The 25,846-nt window shown below is 36.2% G+C and overlaps 1 protein-coding gene across 1 annotated transcript; it reads right to left on the reverse strand.

The window, feature by feature from the left end:
• Positions 1-4,865: 4,865 nt before the first annotated feature.
• Positions 4,866-25,122, reverse strand: Chrac-16 (chromatin accessibility complex protein 1). Its single transcript, XM_081755337.1, has 3 exons — positions 24,867-25,122; positions 18,154-18,274; positions 4,866-5,167 (listed from the first exon to the last, which is right to left on the reverse strand). The coding sequence occupies exons 1-3, from the start codon at positions 24,999-25,001 to the stop codon at positions 5,049-5,051; spliced, it is 375 nt and encodes a 124-aa protein (XP_081611463.1). The 5' UTR covers positions 25,002-25,122; the 3' UTR covers positions 4,866-5,048.
• Between the last annotated feature and the right edge of the window lie 724 nt (positions 25,123-25,846).

Here is a 25,846-nt window from a genome sequence, read left to right on the forward strand (position 1 = left end):
ATATTTAATCACAAACACACGCCATCTCATAAAATTGTGAATGTACCCTCCTGCTTAAGAAATATCTTTTATATTCCGTTAGATGATTTTCTGAATTTCTGGGTGCTTTGACTGATACGCGGAATCCATATTCTTGTGCCACCTTCCGTAGTTTTCATGACAATCTACGTCAGTGTTCCATAACCAGTGTGCCGTGGCAAGACAAAAGGTGCAACGCCAACTTTTATCTATTGTTAGAAATTAATTATAGATGTTTTTTATTATTATTTTACCCCATTAACATTGTTTTATATGCTTGTATAGTATTTTATCCTACGTACAGAATTTTCATTAAAAAAAAAAAAAAAGTTCACAACTCCTGCTGTACGTGTTTCAAAAATTCCTCTCTCTCTCTCTCTCTCTCTCTCTCTGCTTGCAGAGAATCAATCACCGAGTTTATTTTCAACTACACATTATATGACCTGGGCTTCTCGACCTTGGGTGAAATTAAAACATCGAAGAAGGAAAGATTGAAATCCATCAGTGGTGAAATGAGACTGACATTGTCGACGATACGTCCACAGATCAGCCGCCTACGTACAGTTAAGCAGGCACATGTATCACATTGAAAATATGACCACAAATATTTTCTTCAACAGAAATACGTATTGTCTACAGTAGAATAATTTATGGAGCTTAAATTTACTGCATTTATCTACCACAACAAATTTTAACTCATCTTCATAAAATAATAATAGTTTAATTACAATACGCATTTATATTAACAGTATCGTATAATACATTTTTAAAGAGAAACTTTAACTTTTTGGGTGTGCCGTGTGGAGTTTTGTATAATTTATGCCGTGCTGCGAGTAGAAAAAAATTGCAGAATACTGATCTAGGCCATAACGGAAAGAAAACCTAATTGAAAACCGAATATATATCATTTACCTTATTCTTTTTGTAAAACTTTGTTGTTCTACTTTTCCAAAATGTTCTTGCTGTAATAATTTATCATCCAGAAATTGTAAACTTGTAGTTCTCTAGTAATATTTTCCTACTGTGAAACTATTTTATACACTTTCAGAAATAAATTTATCGAATAGTTTGCTTTAGTTTTTATTGGATGTGACAATTTATACAAAAAAAAAAAAAAAAAAAAAAAAGGCTGCATTTTGCTTCCTATAGATATCCATATGAGATTTGTTATTGGCTCTGAAAATAGTCGTATGCAAGTATGTATTTGACTATTATTTTCAATCTCTAAGGTAAACTTGATTTTTGGATGTATTGTTTCAAATTCTTCCAATAAGTTGGCCAGGCCATCTTGTTTCCCGTAGATCAGTAATGTGTCATCTGCATACCCAGGGCCAGTCCTAGGCAATTTGCCGCCCCATGCAATGACATCATTTGCCATCCTCCCCCCCCTTTCTTCAGAAACAACAAATCTTAAAAGCCATGATTTTAAGTATGCTACCCCATCATGACCAACGAAGGGAAGGAAAAAGCACTCGCACGCAGAAAGATCTCAACACTACAAATACAATCTCGCTATGTCGTTATGTTATGTCTCGCTTTTTTCTTTAAATAATAATAAATGTTAGTGGGAGATAAAGCAAATACACCTGCAGAGGAAAGATGATAATCTTTTTCATATAATTAAATACCAAGCTTCAATCTCAATATATCAGTTTGCAATTCCAGTGTAACTAGCTTTTTTTATCTTTATTTATTGATTTTCCTTCTACATTTGTTAAAAAAATTTTAAAAAAAAACTTGCTTCCACCTTCAATGATAAGGAATTTATGACAAAGACAAGATTAGTTTTCATATCAATACTGTGATAACTAACTAAATGGAACAGGTGTTTACTACTGTTCCAGAATTAAGTTCTTGTATTTCACAACAATCAAGAAATTCATGCTGGGATTTGTTTTACCATTTGCTTTAGCACTATCCAAGTGACCTTAAACTAATGCGATCTAAACATGATTTATGTATGTAGTATTCAAATAGATCAACTCAGTGAATTTAACTAGCACCATCATGAAGCTTTTTTCCAACAAGAAATGTTTTAAATAATATAGTTATGAAGACTTTGCCGTCCCATACTAATGCACATGTTGCACACATAGTAGAGCACTGTACCTATCATATTTTACAATTTTTAAGTTGGCTAATGGTAAAATTTTTGTTTTGCAAACTAATTACTTCATATTTGAGAATCAATATTACAGATCTATTGGTTGACAATCGGTAGCCCTCTATCTCCATAACTAGCTAACATATAGTGAATCACTCACTCCGGTGCTTGGGGTCCCTGGTTCAATCCCAGCTCGCACCGCGTGGACTTTGTGGTGGACAAACACCGTGCTCATGGTTTTCTCGGGGTTCTCCCGTTTTCTTCATTCCACCATTTTACTCATCTCTCATCATCACCGTCTCCTTTAGTCTAACCGGCACAACCGTGGGACGTAAAACTTGAAAGATTTCATTTTTTTTATAGTGAATCACTACAAAATTCAAGAAAAAAAGCAATGCAATACTCCCGTTTCTGCCCTTCTCTGTTTTCAAAGTTGTTTCAAGGTCTGGTAATGAGTTCAAAAATAACACATCTAATAATTTCACACTACTGGCCCATAAATATTCTTTCTGTTATGTCCTTTTTGTCTCTCAAGGAAATGTAGAAAATGTGTTGGGTTCATACCGTTAAAAAAAAAAAAAAAAAAAAAAAAAAAAACTGGATTCGAGTACGATTTGGCTATAATATGTGAATTAGGAAATGAACGTCTGTGTGAAATTAAGTTGTTGTGTTTTTGTCATAAATATGAAACTTCACATCATGGACTGCGTAATGTCAATTCTCCGTTTCTTGATGCGGTTACAGATTTACAACTTCAACAACATAAGCTTCATATGGACATATTGAAGATCAGTTTTCAGCTTAGACAATCTGCAGAACGGCAAAGTTCGTAATATATATATAACGAATCGCAGTTGGTGCTGGCGTGTTGAAAACATGGCTACTTCTGGTGCAGAGCGTGATTTCTGTGTGTTGGAGTTCGATAAAAACAAGAGTGCTACAGATGTCCAACGGAAGTTTAGGATAAGGGACAAGAAAGAACCACCAAGGAGGAAGTCTATTTATGCTTGGCATGATAAATCGTTGACCGTGTTTCATATGACATATACACGACAGATATTTCACTTGTATCTTTTGTGTAATAAATTAAGAAAAGTGTTACCAGACTTTTAGAACAGGATATATATATATATAGTGGCGGATCCAGGATATTGTTATGTTAGTCAAAAAATCAGTGCAAGGGTATTTATCTTAAATGACTTTCCAAATCTTACTAGTGTTCTACAATGCACGTGTAAACAACTACCTGACTGCATCAACCTTTTACTCCATCTATATATCTCTGGGTACATTTACATATTCCGTTACAACCACCCAAGGTTCAGAGATACTACACTTCAACAACTTTACAATGCACTCAGCCACTTTTGGCTCATATCCACTTTACTAACAACTTCAGCCACTTATGGCTCTATTCCAACATCAATCCAAATACACACTATTTGAATTACATAGTTACGCTCTTCATTTGTTCTTACAACTTTCTGACATCTTGTCCGATTATTTACTAGCAATACCTTGCCCGACTAATTGACCTAACCCAACGGATATGATCAAGGGAGGGGCTAAACCATAGTTTGCCGCTTTATCCAGTGTAAAACAGGATTGAAGTCCATTTTATCCAGTGTATATCTGAGGGTCAAGGGGAGCTATAGCCCCTATAGCCCCGCTTGGATCCGCCCCTATGTATATATAATGTATAAATGACTTTCTCTGCTTTCAATTTTAACCGTATTTGTGACATATAAAAGGGTTTGTTTTTACTACTTCATACTTACGAAAAACACTAAGTAAAATATAATAATTTTTTTCCTTGATTTGGATAAGGGCTCATGTCACACACAGTTTATAACAGAAGTATACAATAAGTGTAAGCCTACATCCATACGAATGAAATCTATGAGAGATTACACGAAAACTGAATAATAATAATAATAATCTCTCCTGTAAAATTTCAAATTTGTTGCATGAATACTTGTTCAGATCAATCTTTTATGAGGAAAGTGAGCCCGAATGAGAGTGAACCCAACTGAGCTCACTTCCCTCAATTGGGTTATCGCTGAGTTATTTCATTAGGGATCAGGTTCGCATTCACTAGCCTCGTTGAGCCTTCGGTTTACTCCCGTTAACCTCATTCAAGCTCGATCACCTCAATTGGGCTCGCGCTCGGGCTTACACTAAATTATTCCGCCCGAGCCTGGTTGTCCGTGATTCTCCACACTTGCAAGCACCGGGCTCACGAGTTTATACACAACAGCCATATTCCCTGCAAGTTAATGCACAGCATTTTCGAACTACCCGCAGCAACTTTGTCGGGTTCGTACCAGAAACCTGAGACGCCCTTCTGTATACCAGCATGAAAATGGCACGAAAAATGCCTCGCTCTTAAGATAACTGAAATTTAAGAAAGAAAATTTCCTGAAGCGTTTGTATATATGCACGTACAATCAGTAACAAAAGTTCTTTTCGTTTGATGAAATTAGTTTCGTGAATAACTTCAGAATAGAAAGACAATTTGAATACAGTTTTCAGTAAATGAAAAAGAACGTAATCTGAACGTTTTCTGAACGTAATCCGAACGTTCCAACTATACCACCGTTATTCCCAAAATAAATTTTACCAAACGGAAAGTACGTTTGTCGCTGAACAACATCGATATTTAAAATACAGTAAAACAATCCTATTTTTTATATATAAAAAGTAATCTGCACACATTTATTAATGAACTCACATACATGCAAACACACTCATACATTTATATCTGTTTAGAAATAGAAGAATTCACTTGATTTTTTGATTGTGTAACAATCAGTGCTGACCGAAACATGAATGACATGCTTTGAGCTTGTCACAGTTTCCGAAAACATCATATTTGTTGCAACTGTCTATATAATCGTTTAATTTTTCACAATTTGATATCCTTGTGCTACGATTCTTCCGAGTCGTCGTCGTCGTCATCATCATCCTCCTCCTCTTCCTCATCATCATCATCACGGTCTGCCATGGAATAATACTCGCGGACAGTTATCTTCCTGGGAACGATTTCTGGAACAAAACCAGACAAAATAATTTAGACAATATTGTTCTTTTACAATTCGCCTATTAGCAGAGATCAGATGTTCACACATAAAAAGAGCATTGAAAATAGACAGGCAATTAATATTCAAAGGTGTACGCACTAAAATCTAACTCGAAATACTGATTCAAAAAATACGCACTTAAGATGTAAGTCGAAATATTGCTTAAATATATATGAAGCTTAAATGAAGCTCACTATCTTTGTGATTCAACTCTTGAGCCATCTGACAGATCTCGATCAAATTTTCAACATAGATTATGTTCGAGCCTCGGATGGTTTATCACTTCAATTTGACGGTGCAACTTATGGGAGGGGTACGGTCAAAATTGACCGGTATTAGTGTCTAATCCATAGTTTTCGAGGTCGCTGGGATGAACAGTGACACTTCCGATGCCGTTTAAATCCAAATTCAGCCCCGCAACTTGGAGGAGGTCGATGTATTTCAAAACAACATAGACAACGTTTTGGAAAAAAATACAAAAAGTATAGACCAAAATAGGTGCACAAATGCTTCCTTTCGAAGTCATATGATGCCGAAAATAAATAAATAAATATATATATATATATATATATATATATATATATATATATATATATGTAAATGAACTTTAAAGGTAAATAGCTCCAAAACTATGGGACCTACAGTAGTCGGGTCAAGACTTCACTTACCCTATCTAAATATCCATGTTTCAGAATCCTGCAGTACTTCCGCAACAATTTTTATAGAGGTAGTTGGTGCGTACTTCAAATTATATGCCCTACTCCAAACTCAATAAAGCCAAACTCCTTCTATAAAAATTGTAGCGTGAGTACCGCAGGATTCAGAAACATGTATATTTGAATAGGGTATATATTGGTTCGTAAGTGAACTCTGACCCTACGGTAGGTACCATAGTCTTGGTGCTATTGACCTTTAAAGTTAATCTTTCCATATTTTCGGCAGCCTATAACTCCGAAAGGAAGCATTTGTGCACCCAGGTTGGTCCATACTTTTTTGCATTATCTTAGTGTCGTAAATCATCTCCCAAACGTTGTCGGTTTTGTTTTGAAACACTCTATATATATACAAATGAAGGTGCAACTTATGGGAGGGGTAGCGGCGGAGAAATTTATAAATGATCAAAATTGACCGATATTAGTGCAAATCCATAGTTTTCGCGGGCGCTGAGATGAAATTCAACCCCGCAACTTGGAGAAGGGGGAGACATATAAAAATGATCGAAAATGACCGGTATTAGGGTCTAATCCATAGTTTTCGGGGTTACTGAGACAAACAGTGACACTTCCGATGCTATTTAAATCTAAATACAGCCCTCATTAGTACTTTATGTCCAAAACGAAACGTATTCTCCCCGTGAGAACGGGTATTCTGCCAGTATGCACTAAAGTCGAACTCGAAATAATCAACACAAATACTCAATGAGATGCAAAAACTGAAATTAAGTCATGTTTAGTCTTCATCTAAAAACGTTCTAGATCGTTATTAAATAAATTCAATTTTTGGTGTCCCATTTGTGTTTTACTAAACTTTAACTTATGTTTCAAACGCACTAATTGCATTCATCATCAGAGTTCCACTAATTTATTTACCTGAAATATTTTCCCGAGTGAAGAAATGTTAGGAAAGCCAAATGGAATGGCATTTGCCGACTTCAGGTCTATGTCTATATATGAAGTAACGTAATAAGGAGGTGAAAAATATTTTTGTTTTTTTAAATTTAAGAAAAGATTGTCTACTGTAGTTGTAAATAAATATAATATAAGGTAATGAAGTAACGATTTTGAAGCTTAAAATATCATCTTCATCATCAACATAAGCATTCTGCCATCTCTGGCGGGTCACTTGCCGCAGCTGAGAAACTTCCATGGTCCACGGTCTTCCGCTAACCTCTTCGTCTTCACGTAACGATTTTTCTATTTTTATATCGTTCATTATTTGTAGTCTCGTTCGTCCCCTCCCTCTCCTTCCTGCCACCATATCCTCCAGCACATCCCTTACGATACAGTACCTTCTTAGCCAATGTCCCAACCACTTTGTTTACCTCTTTCTTAACAATATTTAAAGTCGTTCTTTTCTCTCTCACCATTTCTAATACGGTCTCATTCGTTTTCCGCTCGACTCAACTAAGTCTCTCCATTCTTCTCCACACCCACATTTCGAAAGTTTGCAGTCGTTTTTCATCATTTTTGCCATATATCTGACCCATATAGTACAATACTCCACACCTCAACTCTTTATGCAATGTCCCACAGAATAGTATTTCCTTCCTCCTAAAGGCTTCTTTCGCTATTCCGATCCTTGCTTTTATTTCACATTCACACTTCATATCATTACTAATAACACTACCCAGGTATCGAAAACTAGTCACCTGTTCTATTTTCTCCCCACCTACTTCTATATTTGACACCGACTGTTTCGTTCCAACCATGACTTTTGTCTTTCTAACATTTATTTTCATCCCGTATTTTTCGCAGCCCCTCCTCACGTCTTCTAACATCTTATTGATTTTCTCTGAAGATTCCGCAACAAGTATCATATCATCTGCAAACCGCATATACCTAATCGTTCTCGCTCCCACTGAAATGCCGTCTTCCTTATATAGACTCTTTTTCACCATCTCTTCTAGATAATGTTGGCGAGAAACAACATCCCCGTCGAACTTCCCTTCCAACTGTACTCTCCTCTGTCATTTCCTCCCCTACTCTAACACTTACTTGTCGGTTCATATATAAGATTCTTACGAGTCTTCGATCTTTCCATTCCAACCCAACCTTCTTTAGAATTGCCAACAACAATTCCCAATTCATATGGTCAAAAGCTTTATCTAGATCAATAAATACCACATACACCTCCTTGCCTTTTTCTATGAATCTTTTACCTACCATCCTTAATAATCCAATTGCATCTCTTGTGCCCTTACCTCTCCTAAACCCGAACTATTCCTCCTCAACTTTTTCATTTTTTTCTTCCACACAACCTTCTGTTCAGAATTCGTAGCAAATTTTTGCTGCGCGAGATATGAGGATAAAACGATAGTCAAGCCTGTGGTGTTGTACGGTTGCGAAACATAGTCGCTTTCTCTGAGAGAAGAACGAAGACTGAAAGTATTTGAGAATAAAATCCTGAGACGAATATTCGGACCCAAAGGGCACGAGAATGAGGGATGACGGAAACTTCATAACGAGGAACTGCATACCGTTTACCAAACATTGTTAAGATCATCAAGTCTAGGAGGGTCAGGTGGGCAAGTCATGTAGCCAGAATGAATAAAGTAGGAACGCTTTCAAAGTTCTAACTGGAAACTCAAACGGAAAACGACCATTAGGAAGACCTAGGTGGAGATGGGAGGTCAATATTAAGATAGATCACTCAAAAATAGGAATATAAATTAGAAACGGTCCTGTTGGCTAAGGAGAGAAATCAATGGAGATCTTTTGTGAAAGCGGCATTGAACCTCCGTCTTCCATATGTTATAGAGTAAGTTAGTTTGTGTCCATGTCTAGAGAGCGAACCAAAATATAGAAAACCAGAAGTTTTACGAAAAAGTGTAGTTGTAAGAGAATAAAATGTGACGTTTTCAATACAAGTGAATATGTTTAAAGTAGAAAAATGACACATTCTTTACTAAAAAACTGAAATAGTGGTAAGTAGTCTGAACAACTTAAGCTTGACGTTTGATTTCCCGTGTTCTTTCTTAAATCAAAGAGAATAATATCTATCAAAAGTAAAATAACAATTTTATTTCTTTAAAAAAAAAAACGTGAAAATAAAATAAATCATTGATGGTCAAAGGTCTATCATATTCAAATGCAACAAAAATTTACTATCCGCAAGCAGATTAATATATATATATATATATATATATATATATATATATATATATATATATATATATATATATATATAATATATATATATAGGAGCAGGGCCGGATTTAGGGGAGTGCACCGGAGCACGTGCACCCCTCCCTTCCGTTCTGAATATACACTATCTAAAGCGAGAAACTGGCAGTGGAAGTAGCATTACTTTCCTAAAATTCATGTCATGTTTCCGTTTCGGGCTTAAAGGAAAGCGGTTTTGCTAAACACAATAGTTTAAGTCAGTTCTTCATACACATCACAGGTGCCTAAAGTCATTTAAAAAAAATTAAATTTGATTCAAATGTATTGATAGTTATTGGTGCACCCCCTCTGAAAAAATCCTGGATCCGGTCCTGTATAGGAGCATATTGGAATAACAAAATACTTGCGCAAATGAAACGACATCCAAAGTTCCAAATAAAGAATAATAAAGAGATTCTACACACCAATGTCCATTTTCTAATGTTACTCAATGTTCAATATTTCCCTCATTTATAGGTCAAAGTATCTTCCATAATAAATTATGTATACGATAATTTCCAGATAAATTTCTCACTTCACGAATGCTCTATAGATTCCACTGATTATTCACTCTAGATAACATTAGTACAATATTAGAAAGTGTTCCTTTAACAGCATAGCGTTGTTCCTACTATTACTATACAAAATTTTGATTCAGAGATTCTTTCTTTTACTTACTGACTGAAGAGAAAGGTGCATGACACCCCCATCCAAGAAAATTCTCAGAGGGTAGCACCTCCTCCAAGTTCAATCATAAATGATGAAGATAAACGAAGAGTATATTTCCAAAACATGCTAAATTCGTCTGGTAGAAGTTTCCAGAAAGGGCGAAAAACTATATCTTTTTACATTAAAACACTATCGCAATGATTGAAAAAACCACTGTCAAAGATCTAGATGTTAAGGTAATGAAACGGTTTAGTTGGTGCATAGCGTGTTTTGGCAGCAAATTTGGCGTTTAGCATGTTTTGAAAACAATATTTGACGATTTAGTATATTTTGACACTAAAGAGGCGAAGTAATGTACTATGATTTCACAAAGACTTTAATTCTTTGCATAAAGTTATAAAATATATAGAATGCATACAAAAAAAAAAAAAGTTTAATGTGGGTAGCGCACACATTTTTCTTTCTTGTGTGGCATATCATTTGAATGAGAATTAAGAAAATTTCCTTTACATAAACGCTCCGTCGCATTATATTACAAAACCTGTTTTAGAATATAATAAGTTCTTTCAAGTATTTAATAAACTTCATTCTCCGCACTTTCATGCGTTAATGCTCTTCAATATAGAAATCAACATTGTCATCTGCATTCGGGTTACAAAATTTAAGGGGGCAGACTACTAAATATTTTTTAAAAGCTAACAATTTTTCTTTTGCCCGTTTTTCGTAAAGGAAAAGAGATAATGAAATGTAACTTACCATAATAATAGATAATGTTATTCTACACCCGAAAATACCAATCGGAAGAATTTTCAGTTTTGCCATGCATAGAAATTAGTGTAACCAGAATTTGAATTACCCTAAAATCTAGGTTCAGGCAGCGACTAGAAAAATGAACTCAACGGTAATTGATGATTTATCATGTTGTCTTGGTTTCTTGTTAATTATTTATTACAAAATAAATACACTACAAATATTATTCAAAAAGTAATTAACAAGAAACCAAGACAACACGATAAATCATCAATTACCGTTGAGTGCATTTTTCTAGTCACTGCCATAACCTAGATTTTCGGGTATTCAAATTCTGATCACACTGTAATTTCTATGGATGGCAACACTGAAAATTTTTCCGATTCATATTTTCGGGTGTAGAATGACATTATCTCTTATTGTGGTAAGTTACATTTCATTATCTCTTTTCACTTACGAAAAACAGGAAAAAGAAAAATTGTTAGCTTTTAAAAAATATTTAGTAGTCTGCCCACTTAAGACAGTTCTTATAGTAGTTCATAGTGTCCCACGCGAGACACATTTCTTGTAATAAATTCTTTACATCCCTAACTTTGTCTTCACTTGCATATGTGGTGCGTCTAACTGGTTTCAAATCAAGAGATAATTTCATATAGTTCTGTTTTAAAATCCCATGTTAAGTACTTGCGATAGAATACAAGGGTTTAAGGGTTTGAAGTTAATTACATTCTGTGATGGATTATCCAACGACAGTACTTTTGCATTTGTGGTGTTGAAATCTTGTTACTTATTTCAGAACTTCATGTGCACAATCTTTCTATTGTTGTATCATTACGGTTTTCCCAACAATATGGAAGGTACCAATTTTTGATAAAACTTCATCATATTCTGCACTACTGTTTCAATTCTTCTTAAGCATTTTTCAACTTGCCCGAACGCCCTACCAGCGGGCATAGTCTATAAGAATAATTCCACATCGGAAAGTATCATTCAAACTGTAACTTTTCCTTCTGACAGAAGCGCATCAACATTAATAACATTGCGTAGTTCTCGTTTTGACCTGTGCACGAATCGGAGAAGAATCGCAGACCTGTAATTCCTTCCAAAGTAATTACTCTCACTCTGTTAAGAAAATGTGAGAAACATGATACAATTTCAGCGCAGCCACGTCCATATTCAGTTTCCAACCATCTAAATTTTTTTTTTTAAATTTATTTCTTAAGCGAGCTATCCTTAACATGCAAAACTACTCCGAAGATATAGTACCACAGCTGTAGTAACTAATAAGTCTATCCTATTCACGTCTTCGGAAGAGGTTGATTTTGCATTATGTCGAAATTTAGAGCAATTGTATTATTTGGCCTACGATTCAATTTTGGAAAACAACGCTTTGCTCTAGCTCTGGGCACCATATACCTAACTACAAGTTTCTTTCTGTCATTCTCGCTAGCATACATTTTATGAAATGAAATTGGATATAGCATATATAGGAAATGAATTATTTTCGTAGTTAGCATGTTTTGGCACTAAAGTGATATTTCAAACAGAATTTAGAACAGAAAATAATGTTTTGACAAAAAATAATTATAAAATTTAACGTAAGAGGTTCTATAGTGTACTCTTCCATATTCAATTCAAAATAGGACATTTTTGGATTTAACATGGATAGGACATTTTACACTCCTCGATTGCTGACATCTATTCACAGCAGGGCCGTGCCGTGGAAAATCAGCGCCCGAGGCGAGTATACGATGGCGCCCCCAAGAATATATTTCAAGCAATTTTTCCTTTTTCTCCCGAATTTTTCGCCCCTTACTTCGGCGCCCGGGGCCCTCGCCCCGCTCTTCCCCGACACGGCCCTGATTCACAGTAACAACAGTTACCCTGGATACATGTCTACGTATCTGAATGACTTTTTCTTCCAAACAAATACATTAATCACACAACACGTATCAAATTAAAATCTGAGTTTTATTAGGAACACACAAGTGAGATATACAAGACTGGATAATTAATACGTTAGTCCGTAATTCCTCACGTGAACTCTTGAACAAAAACGAATTTTTGAATTTTGATCTTTAGAATAAGATAGCTAGAGCGATCATCTCGGCCGAGTTCGTTAATGGACTCAATCCGCAACATCTTAACGGGTAACGGTGACATCAACAGTTGTGATCCATACCCTGTTTAGAATCTTAAAACATCCCCTAGCTTCTATGCAACCCGTACGGGAGCAAATGACTGTAGGTTGCATATAACGAAAGGATATCAATTTTTTTTTCAATATTTTATCAACATTTTGTTTAAAAAAATCTAAAACATTCCCTAGCTTCTATGCAACCTGTACGACAGCAAGATATGCTGGTTGCATATAATAAAAGGATATGCAATTTCGCTTTGTTTGTAATAGACAGCAAGAGCGATTATCTCGACCGAGTTCGTTAATGAATTTAATCCGTTAACATCTTCAGAGATAACGGTGATTTTAACGGTGGTTATTCATACCCGCTTCATTCATAAATTTAGGTTTCGCGTGATCCTTTATACTGCCTTTAGTAGAATTTATTAATCTTGTTGCCTCATTGTTTGTCTAAGCACCCTTTATCTAAGTTCAAACCTAGATTTTATTATTTGGATCTTAATAAGATTCAGAACTATTACTTTCAACGGAAGATGACGATTTTTGCAATATTCCGACTTCATTAAATTTGTGATTAGTTGCGTTTACATTCTTTGGTGAACCAGACTCAATTGCCTCTTTATCAAATTTGGAAGCAAAGGCTCACTGTAAGTTAAAAAAGGACAGAAGCCAAAGACTCATTTTCGTTAACAAATAACTCTCCTGGTATTCTTTAAGGTAAATATAAAGGCTCATCTATTACCAATACATGACAGTATGTGCCTCTACCTCTCCAATGTGGTAGAGGTGAATATACAAATTTGGACCCAAAAATGTCAAGTTGAATAAATAATCGCAGAATATATTTTTTTTTAACATTTTGTTCATTTCACTGCTGAGATAATTTCGTCTAGCATGTTTCTGAAGAGTAAAATTTAGTGCTCTTAACAATGAAAGAATATATATATCAAAAAATAAGGTGAATTTGTCTGTCAAATCCAAAATTTTTTGTGTAGCTAATTATTTATTTATTTATTTTATTTTATTATTATTATTTTTTTTTAATGTTACAGATACCAAGGTAAGGGAAGTCTGACGGCAGTTACAACTTTTTATGTCAACTCATATGGTACTTAGAGGAATCTATGGATGGCGTATCGACTTGAACGTTACTTCGAGGAGGAGGTGCGCGGAGTTATTAGTCTTCTATGGGCCAAAGGACAGAGACTATCAGAAATTCATCGAAAATTGGTGGATATCTATGCAGAGGAGGTTATGTTGCAGAAACAAGTGTATGTGTGGTGCAACGCGTTTACAAATGATAGGACTGTGACAGATGATGACAAAAGTGGCAGACCAGTAACGTCCATCACCGTGACGTCGATGCCATGATTCGTGAAGACTGAAGAATGAGGTTACATGACGCTGCAAATCTCAAATGGTTCAGTGACGAGTATCGTTCGTGACCCACTTGGCTTTAGGACAGTGTGTGCACGCTACGTGCCAGAACATGAGTGACGACCAAAAACACCTCCCAATGGACATTTCGCTGACCTACCTCACACGAAAGAATTTCTTAGTTCATCGCACCATAACGGCGATGACACTCTAATACTTATACGGACACCTGAAGCAAAATGCCAGAGTATGACACAGAAGCATCCATCCTCATAACTGGCCAAGAAATTCAAGACAACATCTGCCAAGAAAACAATGGCTACTGTGTTTTGGGATCATCGGGTGTTATTCATGTTGAATTTCTGGTAAAGGATACAAGTATTATACTGCGGATACGTACTGCAAACCATTAGCAGGCTGAAAGCAGCCATAAATCACAAACGACCAAGGGTATAAAATGGGGTGTTGCTACTGCACAATAACGCACGACCACATGCAGCCGAACAGATACAAACGTACATCATTAGTTTCAATTGGAAATTCCTCCTTACAGTCCTGATTTAGGCCCTTCCAACTACAACTTGCTCGTACCTCTAAAGAAACACCTTTATCGGTGGAGTTTCGGTAGACTGGAAGAGATACAACACATACGATTACTTAGTAAGGGAACCTGAAGCAACATTTCTTTGCAAAGGGTATGGACGATTTGGCGTCACGTTGGAATACATGTCTGGACTGTAATGGTTCTTATGTTGAATATTAATGTGATATTATGTGTCAAATATAACACAGTTTCAGATATTTATTTCTGAACGTTTTTCAGTAAATCGAAAATTCACCTTACATTTTGTATTTTGATGCACTTCTGTATATATATATATATATATATATATATATATATATATATATACAGTCTGTTACAAAATAACTGCACCACCTGCTAAAATTCCAAAGTTTTAATTTCTCTTAGAAAATTGTTAATTAATTTCATCTCTAAAGGGGCTCAATATATCAAACAATTGATCGCCATTGCATTTTGATACGTTTTTGTTTATTGCTACTCATAGATTTTGTGTGATCTTTGCTCAACAGGTGGCAGTGCATTCACTGTGCAAATGACTGACTCATGCATGCACAAGTAAATGGTGATCCGCTGATCGTTGTTGATGAAAACTTGTTCCGTACGTAACCTTTTGTGTTTATGAGTTATTGTTTATGATAAGTATATGATATTTGTGGTTGATCCTCTATATTTAGTGTGGTTACGTACTAGAAATGAGTAAAATACTGTACGCCACATCGCCTCGTAAACAAGGGGAGATACTGTCGTTGTACTATCGTGGCATTTCGCAATGTCAAATTGCAAAACAACTTGAACTTCATCACACAACGGTTGATGGAGTTATTAAAAATCAAACAATGTATAATATGTCCTCTTTGAGAGACAAATGTGGCTGAAGGCAAAAAACAAGCCCACGGATAGACAGAAAAATTGAGGCCCTAACTCTGACAAGCAGAGCATCATCTTCACGACGAATTGCTCAAACTGTGTCCGATGATACTGGTATTAGTGTAAGTTACGTAACAGTTGTTAGACGGCCAAAGGAACAACGAATTCGGAAGAAAGCACCTAGAAAGAAGCCGATACTTAACGCAAATCAAGTAAAACCCAGGAAACACTTTCTTACCATGTACGAAGCGTGGGTGTTGAAGAATGGGAACAGGTTATTTTCTTCGTTTAAAAAAGTTTAGGGTGCTTGGGAATAACAGTGGCGTCCGACTATGGATGAGAAGTGGGGAAGAACTTAATAGCGACTGTATATCGCCGACAGAGGAGTTTGGTAAGAGTGTAATGGTGTGGAGCTGTTTCACGTCGAAAGGTGTCGGAAGACTAGAAATTTGCAACAGATCAGTTAATGGACAGTATTACACGAACATTTTAAAACGTAAACTTCTAGTAACAGCAAGGGGATCATTTCTGAGGCAAAAACTTATATTACTTCACATTTCAAGATGATAATGCGCCGTGTCACAGAGCTGCTGTTGTTAAGAAGTAGTTCCCAGACATGCATATCCAATGGTTGTGGTGGCCACCTAACTCTCCAGACATGAATCCTATTGAAAATGTATGGCATATCATGTCTCGCAAGCTTTCAGGGAAGTGCATCCAAACAAGGAAGGAGTTTATTGAAGGTGTGATGCAAGTTTGGTTCATGAGTTAGACGAATCCTTGTGCCAGTCTGTCGTACACAGCATGCCAAGTAGGTTGGCAGCACTGAAAGCGGTACATGGGAAACATACAAAGTGCTGAATGGGGTATATACACAGATAAGGGTTTTATACACTTAACAATACTGTTCAAGAAAACTCACATCCATTTCTTGTTCATTAATGAGATGTTAACATGTGTTCATACAAAGTGCATGAAAACAAATATGTTCATACTTTTTGTAATAATGACTATTTGTAGCTTATTATTATACAATATATTGTATTGGAACCTTTTGTCTCTACATATGTAGTAGATAAAACACCAAACGATGTATAGAAATAATTTGAAACACTTGCAATTAATATCTGTCATAAAATATATAACAATTCGCAAAATGTATCGATTTTTCTTAGGTGGTGCAGTTATTTTGTAACAGACTATATATATCTACAGATAAACTACATGGAGAGAGGGCACGGTGCCTCAGTGGAAGAGTGCTTACCTCTGGTGCTTGAGGCCTCTGGTTTGATCCCCGGCGAAGTTAGTTTATGGTGGACAACATCGTGTCCGTGGATTTTCTCTGGGTACTCCCGTTTCCACCCACTTTCTCATTCCACCAATTCTTCCATCATCATTCCTTTGCTTTAATCATCGTCTCCCTTAGCCCAAAGGACATATCCGTGTGACATTAAACTGAAAGATTTCATTTCATTTCATAAACTCCACGGATTTTTCTTCGATTATTCATGGAACTCGTCTTTGGACAAAGTTTGAATATCCATGTCTTATATTTGATTGAATATTATTATTTTTGAATATTGTCGCTCCCTACAAAGTACATTCGAAAGATAGAGGGCACGTGCTGCCATCTTTTATATTATTAGCGCCCCTTTAAATTTAACTTTATTAACATCAAGTAGTGAGATGTTTAATTTAGAAAGACAACAAAGCTTACAGTCTAATTCAGAAGGCAGACATTTGGACGTTGAAGAATTTTGATTTAAAGAAAAATGTCGCCAGAATAATTGATTCGCAAAGACTTAATTTTCATGGTAGACCATTACCAGGGTGTCTACTAAAAGTCCAAAATGAAATTTCGTGACCTTTTCTTTACCAAATCATAAAATTTCCTAACATTTTCAAGAGCGAATTAGGCCGAATTTTCATCCATGCGATAGAAACGTACTTTGCTTGCGATTTGATAGCGTCTAAAGCCGCCCATACACATTTTTTATGGTGAATTTTGACGTTTCACAGAACAAATTTTCCAATCTGTACTTACATTTGTACAGTTAAAAAAAAATCGTGACCCAAAAGCTAAATTTCGTGACTTTTTCGTGACTTTCATGACCGTTATCCGATTTCGTGGCATTCGTGACCGATAGACACCCTGATTACCCACTCTACGTAATGAATAAACCTGACAGCAGCGGTCACTATACTTTGAGCATTGACGGGTGATTTATGCTCCGCAATTGAGAGGTCTTCGGTTCGGACGTTCTGAATGAGTCTTCTCAAGTTTTTACTCTCAATCGCACTTGGTAAGTGTTGAGACAATACACTTAAAGGTATGCCGTGATAAAAAAAAAAATCACCCGTACTTACAAACAGTTATGTTCTCAGTGTAGTTATTGTCTTATTGTTACATTTGGGATTTACTTAAAATAAAATGAAATGAAATCTTTGAGTTTTACGTCCCATGATTATGTCGGCTGCGCTAAAGGAGACAGTGATGATGAGAAATGAATGAAATTGTGGGATGCACATGACGTTTGTCCACCACAAAGTCCACTTAGTGCGAGCTGGGATCGAACCAGGGACCCCTGCACCGGAGGTGAACGCTCCACCACTGAGCCACCGTGGCTCCTGGAACTTACTTAAATACATGATTCCATTCATTAAATAATAACAATACAACTTACCTCTCAAGAAAGTCAATGTGTCATTGGATTGTACTACTTCTGCTAAATGCTTGTAAACAACATTATTGGCCTTTCCAGAATGCTTATATGCTTGTTGAGCAAGGTGCTGAATAAACAACTCCTGAGAAGAAGAAGAAAATAGCTATAAGCAATCTGAGGAAATAGTTCTCACAGTAAAATATCATAATATCTATAACAGACACACTCGAAGTGGCATTTGGAACCCATATAACTGTAGATTTTTAGAACATGGATAATTATAAAATAACGTATATATATTTCAGGGGCGACCCCCAACCTGTGATCTCGGAGGTGCCTCAGGGAAGCGTACTAGGGCCCCTGCTATTTGTCCTGTATATGGACGATCTCTACTCTCACTTATCAGTTAATCCTAGTAGCCTTTTACTTTTTGGTGACGATTGTAAATAATATAGAGAAATATCATGTTTCCATGACACAATTGTCTTACAGGAAGACAAATTATCTTGTAGACGGTGTGAAATGTGGCAACTGAAACAGTAAGAAATGTGACAGCATTACAATTACTCTGAAAAAGTCTCCTGTTCCCTCCAAATACCATATTAACGATTCCCCTATAACACATTGATCTTGATGTCATAATGATCTTGATGTCATCTTTGATTCAAAACTCTCATTCTCTGATAACATCTCCTCAATAGTTAAGAAATCAATGCGTATGTTGGGGCTTCTTTGCCGATTCACTGAACTACGCAATGTGGCATCATTAACAACATTCTATAAAACTCTAATAGCACCCAAGATCGAATACTGCTCTCCCATATGAGCCATGGTCGTACCTACACATCTCTCTAGACTTGAGTCTGTTCTCAATTTCTTTATTGCAATAGTACGTTTTCGTGTTCCCGCACTTTGAATATTACCTAAGGAGGAAATTTTGCGATATCTTAATATCCAGACGCCAGAAGTACGCAGAAATAACTCTGATTTGAAGTTTCTTCATAAGATAGTTAATGGGAACCTAAGATCAGAAACCCTAATTCAACAACTATCCTTACGTGTCCCTTCCCGCAAAACCCGGAATGCCTACCTATTCCATTTTGCACGCCCTAGGATAACAATTATACAGAAGTCTCTTTTTCACCGAGTACCCAACTATTATAATAATCTAACTAGTCAGGTGGACATTTTTTCGAGCTACCCGGTGTTTGAAAGAGCAATAAAACGCATGCTAGCCAAATAATATTACTTGTGCACTCTTTTTTTTTATATATATATATATATTATTCATGTTACTGTTGTTGTTATTTATTTTTACTGTTTTTACCCTTTTTCTTTTTACCTGTTTGTTAACATTTCCCTGTGTAAAATGACACAATTATGCTGTATCTGGGAATGTGTTCAATAAATAAATAAATATACATAAATTTTTAAACATGACACTATGCAAATGTGTATTAAACAGTAATATATATATATATATATATATATATATATATATATATATATATATATATATATATCGTTGGCCATAAAATAATTTTCGTAAAAAACAGCGTCCACCAAAGAACGAGTCTAATGGAATTAAATATATAGATGTACAATGATAAAGAAAACAAATGAAATGAAATCTTTAAATTTTACATCCCACGATTATGCCGGTTAGGCTAAAAGAAACGGTGATGATGAGAAATGAATAAAATGGTGAAATGAAAAAAGTGGAAGGAAACGGGAGAACCCCTAGAAAACCCATGCACACGCTGTTTGTACCATCACAAAGCTCCCTTGGCGCTAGCTGGAATCGAACTAAGGACCTCATGCATCAGAGGTGAACGCCGTATCACTAAACCACCGTGGTCCCTATCATGATAACGAGTGAACAAAGGCAACTGGACCGCGATTCGAACACGGGCCTCCATCTTACATTCCGATGTGTTAACCACTACGCAACCGATCTGCTTCCTGACAAGTCATACATTCTATTACTCTTGTAGTCACTCACAACGGAACACTCCGATTTGGTGTATTCAATTGCTGAAAATGATTGGTAGCACTGGATTCAGCACCAAAAAGAGGGTATTTAGTGGCAGACCGTATACAGAGTGGGAGATAAGTTAGGGCAAAGTGCGAAGGTAGAACATTGAAAAAGTCTAGAAATGGCATGTTAATTTTGAAACGAGTACAGAGATTGAGGTCAAATGTTGGATATAAGGAATACATATAGAGCTCCATTGAATAGGCGTAATGTGAATCATGGGGGACATCTGAAAAGCCGCCATGTTGGAATTACCGCAAGAAAAATATACAGGAAAGGGATCATGTGACATATGGCTCTTGACACACACTGTGTATTGTAATCAGTAGTGGCCAATACAGTTTGAGACCTTTGCAACAGAAGGCGTTCCACGCTATGGCAATGTAGCAATACTGTCGTAAATGTGACATGAATGAGGAACAACGACAAACATGAATGAGGTCACTTTCCAGCCAACAAGCGTTCCGATCCACCCAATATTCGTTCATATGCTGGTAAAAGTGCAAATATAACCAAGGACAATCTGAAAGAGTTCGTGACTGACGTTTTCTGGCCTTCTATAGAGCAGATAGAACTGCTGTTCCTCGCTGATTCATGGAGAACCAATAAAGATGAAGAGTTCATGCAGAAACCGAACAATGTTGAACTTACCCGACTCCTTATCCCTGATGGCTGCACGTCAATCATACAACCGTTGGATGTGTTCTTCTTCCGTAGGTACACGAATTTCATAAAATATATAACAGACACAGTTTTTCTGTCATCTGACTTCAAAACATGACAACGGGACAACTTCATTAACTTCCAATCATTCACTTACGTCGAGTATACAGCACCAAGGTTCCAAGCCTTAATTAGATAAGCTTCCTACAAAACTGGATATTTGTAAACAGCACCTGTCGCATTCATGACAACTGTCGACTACTGCTTCAATTTCAATACCGGCGGCAGCTGTGATGAGCCCAATTGTCCATCTTTATCATTTTTCAAATGTACGCACCGTTGTCTCCATTTTTGTATCAACTACACAATCATTCATAAGTTCCATAACAGTTGCAATTAAACAGAGGCCTAAAACTGTATTGACCACTATTGATTTCAATAGACGGTGTGGGTGAAAAGCCATGTCACATGATCCCTTTTCCGTATATTTTTCTTGCGCTAATTCCAACATGTCGGCTTTTCTGATGTCTCCAATGATTCACATTACCTCTATTCATTGGAACTCTACTTGCATTCCTCATATCCAACATTTGTCTTCAATTCCTCTACTTGTTTCAAAATTAACATTCCATTTCTAGACATTTTCTGTGCTCTATCTTCACAATTTGCCTTAACTTATCTCCCACCATGTATACGGTCTATCACTAAACACTTTTTGTGTGTGTGTGCTGAATCCAGTGCTATCAATTATTATCAATTGAATTCACCAAATAGGAATATTCCCTTGTCAGACTACATGGATTGCAGGCACAGGACGTCCACGCGCAACAGTAATTGAAGTACAGCCCATTAGAATAAATTCCTTCTTTGTAAATTTTTACTGAAAATCAGAAGTTGGTGTATAGGAACTGACTGTAATTCATATATTAGCCCTACATTTTGTATTTACAAGTATCGGATTACTAGCTTCACAACATCACAAGTGTTATACGACTGTTTTAATAAGTGAGTGAATATGAAAGAGGATTGCATTAGCTATCATTTCCCGGTAGTGGAGTTTTTATGCACGGATTGTGACACTGATCACTACCTGGTAGCAGCGATAATACGAGAGAGATTATCGTTGAATAAAGGTAACATTCATTGTCCGAAAAACGGAGAAATTCAATTTAAAGAAATTAGAAGAGCCAGGTAAGAGAGGAATACCAGATTGAAGTTTCGAATAGATTCTCGGCTTTAGAAGATTCGGAGTGCATTAGTGTTGAGGATACCTGGATTGAAATTAGAGATAGCATTAAAATTTCAGGGGGGGGGGGGGGAGGGGACAAGCGGAAATACGTAGGAACAAACCAGGGTTCGACCAGGAATGCATTAAACTAACAGAGAAGAGAAAACAGGCAAAATTACACTGGCTACAAAATCCGAATGAAATAACTACACAAAATTTCGCAGATACCAGGCGGGAAACTTCCAAAACTTTTAGAAGAAAGAAACGCGATTTTTTGAAAGCCAAAATTAAGGAACTTGAAGATAATAGTAAAAATAAAAACATTCGGGACATGTATAAGGGGATCAGCGTATTTAAGAATGGCTATCAACCTCGTGTTTACTTATTAAAGAAATCTGACGGTACAGTTCTCACAGATACGGATAGCATCTTAAATAGATGGAAAGATTTCTTTGACTATTTGCTTAACACGCAACCAAAAACTAGTGTGCGTGGAGAAAAGGAGATACACACCGCAGAACCGTATATACCAGAACCCAACCGAATAGAAGTAGAAACCGCTATAAAGAAATTAAAGAAACACAAATCTCCGGGTGTAGATGAAATTCCGGCTGAGTTAATTTTAGCTGGAAGCGAAAAATTGTGGAACAAGATACACAAACTCATTCTCCTTATCTGGAACAAGGAAGAATTGCCACAAGAGTGGAAAGAATCAATCATTGTTCCAATTTACAAGAAAGGCGACAAAACTGACTGTAATAATTATCAACGCATTTCTCTTCTGTCAACACCCTATAAGATCCTCTCAAATATTCTATTAGCAAGATTGACCCCATACGCAGATGAAATTATTGGAGATTAAGTAAAGTCCGGGTAGGAAAATTTTTGTCCACAAGCTTTCACGTCGAAAATGACCTGAAACAAGGAGATGCGTTGTCGCCATTATTATTTAACTTTGTTCTGGAATACGCTATAAGGAAAATCAAAGATAGCAACCAGGGCCTAGAGTTGAACGGTATTCACCAGGTTATGGCATATACTGATGATGTAAATTTAATAGGGGATGATAGGAGAACAATAGAAAGAAAATGCAGAGAAAACGAAATACACGGAAGTGCGTCGGGACCATAATACGGCAAATTATGGATGCGTTAAAATATTAAATAATACTTTTGATAAGTGGATCGTTTCAAATATCTAGGATCAATATTAACAGAGGAAAATCATATTCACGAAGAAATTAAATGGCGACTAAAAGCAGGGAATTCGAGTTACTATTCGGTTCAAAATCTCTTGTCGTCGCGAATTCTGTCGAGGAATCTGAAACTTAAAATATACAAAACGATAATCATGCCTGTTGTTCTGTATGGTTGCGAAACATAGTCGCTATGAGGGAAGAGCATAGACTGAAAGTATTTGAGAACAAGATCCTAAGACGAATATTCGCACCCAAGAGGAACGAGAATGGGGAATGGCGGAAACTTCGTAACGGGGAACTCCATAATTTATACGGTTTACCAAACATTGTTAGGGTCATCAAGTCTAGGAGACTCAGGTGGGCAGGTCATGTAGTCAGGATGAAAAAAATTAGGAACGCACAGTCTTAACTGAAAGACCAATCGGAAAACGACCATTAGGAAGACATAGGCGCAAATGGGAGAACAATATGAAGATGGATCTCTCAGAAATAGAAATACAAAGTAGAAAATAGATTCAGTTGGCTAAGGACAGAAGTCAATGGAGAGCTTTTGTGAGCGCGGTATTGAACCTCCGGGTTCTATAGGCTATAGAGTTAGTTAATTTTAGTCGAAATTTACGTACTTTATATGTATTTCATGCCGCTAGCTAGTTCTGATTTTTTTTAAAACATGGCTAAGCCAAATATTAGTGACTTTTGTTAAAAAAAAAATAAATAAATAAAGGTTGATAAACTTTGCTGTACTTTCTCCATAATGCTTAAGAAACATTGGGATTGAAATAGGTTAACGATTGGGGATGAATTCAAAATTAAACTCCAATAGTTTCACTTAAATGGCATAATTAACATTTAGTACTATTTTTTAATGTTTTCTCTTCAGTTCGAGACTTGTATTATGCGAGGAGTAAGATTTGATTTGAATAAAAAAAAAATAGACTTAAATTTTTTAAAAAAATCAGGATTTTTTCCCCACCATGTTTACAAGTGAGCGTTAGTAGTATGATACCATGCGAAGTGCTACAGAAACTCGTGTCTTTGCCAAGACTCACTTATTTTCACTATTCGCGTATATCCATCATCGCTGTCGCGCCTGCTCCCTCCGGACGCACAACAGCGCGAGCCCACTAGCTTCGCCTTGTGCTGACTCGGTTAGATAGCATTCGTGCTTTCTAGTGGGTACCTAGCACAGATTGGTTTGTTTTTGCACTGCACTTTTTACATACATCCGGAAGCCGTATTTGTACGCAAATCGAAAAATAATAGCAATTGTTTTAACAATTATTACTGGTGGCACCCTTGAATTTTATCTATGCCATGTGAGATATTTTTATGTCGCCCAGCGCAAATCTTTTCGGAGGCAATAAAAAGAAATTACTGAACAACAATTATTTCCACTGGTGCGCCTAAAGTAAACCTGCACGTAAACGTGATTCCCTGTTCTTTTCTACCACATAGATGTTTCACTACTCTGTAGTGTGAAACAGAACCACACCACACATCGTTATAGAAACTCCACCAGTAATACGACGTTTTTCAAAAATTCATATCTTTGTTCTCACAAAGCTTTAAAATTTCGTAATTTACAATGTTTAAATTTAGTTTATACATACCGTTGCTTTTGTAACTAAATACAGTGAATCTTGTCCAATATTTTCAACGTCTGGAGAGCTTTTCATAATAGTACGAACTCTGGAAGAAGGTAAATTTAATTCCCTTGATTTATCCATTTTCTCACTTGCCGCCATATTTTGTTGTTGATATCCGTCTATTAGAAAAAGTTATTGACCACTGTTCATAATCTATCTTCTCAAACGCACTTCCAGCAGAGTGTATGATGGAAACTCGTGTCTCTCTTCACAAAACGTGAAAACCATAGAGAAGAATGGACCGTTTTATCCTCTGGACGACGGTACAATAACTTGAAAGTCTTTTAAATACCCATCAGAGGCAGCTTTCGGATTTTAATTTTGGGTACCTCGTTCTTTCGCTTATGGATACATACACACATTTGATTGATTAATCACATTAAGAAATTGCTTTTACAGTAGTGGTTGATGTTGTCTGTTAAATAATTATCTACCATTAACATAAATAGTGGAAAATATATTTACTGTTTATTGTATCTTTTAGCGTTTATATATTTTTTAAAAAATTGGGTAGGCTCGAGTTACCCGCTAAAGCCGCCACTGACACCTACAACTTTTCTTTTCACTTATCCAGGTGTTACTTTTGGTTCGAAATTATGGAGGAAAAAATAAAAGTAAAGAGGATTATGACAATTATTTTAAAGCCTTTATTATAAATAAAGTTAGTTTGCACCGTGACAACGACCCTCCCCCACGAAAAAAAAATACCGTTTTGTTAACTATCAAAACTGAAAGTTTTATCTTTATCTTCCAAATGAAGATCGTAATTTTTCACTAAATGCAGCTTTGTATTCAAATGTCATGCAATTATTAACTTATTTTGTGATGGTATGAAACTGACACGTGTAGTTATTGTACCTCACATTGTCTGACTAATACGAATGAATTCACTGTCGACAATACTACACTTATTGTCATTTTCCACTTTTTTTGTTGAGCGACAA

Source organism: Thermobia domestica, chromosome 4, assembly GCF_964235325.1.
Source record: "Thermobia domestica chromosome 4, izTheDome1.hap1.1, whole genome shotgun sequence".
Taxonomy (NCBI): Eukaryota; Metazoa; Arthropoda; class Insecta; order Zygentoma; family Lepismatidae; genus Thermobia; species Thermobia domestica.

Coding starts and splice junctions, on each gene's coding strand:
- Chrac-16 (XM_081755337.1), bottom strand. CDS start 25,001: ATGGCGGCAAGTGAGAAAATGGATAAATCAAGGGAATTAAATTTACCT. Junction 18,275..24,866: donor ATTTAGTTACAAAAGCAACG/GTATGTATAAAC, acceptor TCTTCTTCTCAG/GAGTTGTTTATTCAGCACCT. Junction 5,168..18,153: donor CACATTGACTTTCTTGAGAG/GTAAGTTGTATT, acceptor GTTTTGTTCCAG/AAATCGTTCCCAGGAAGATA.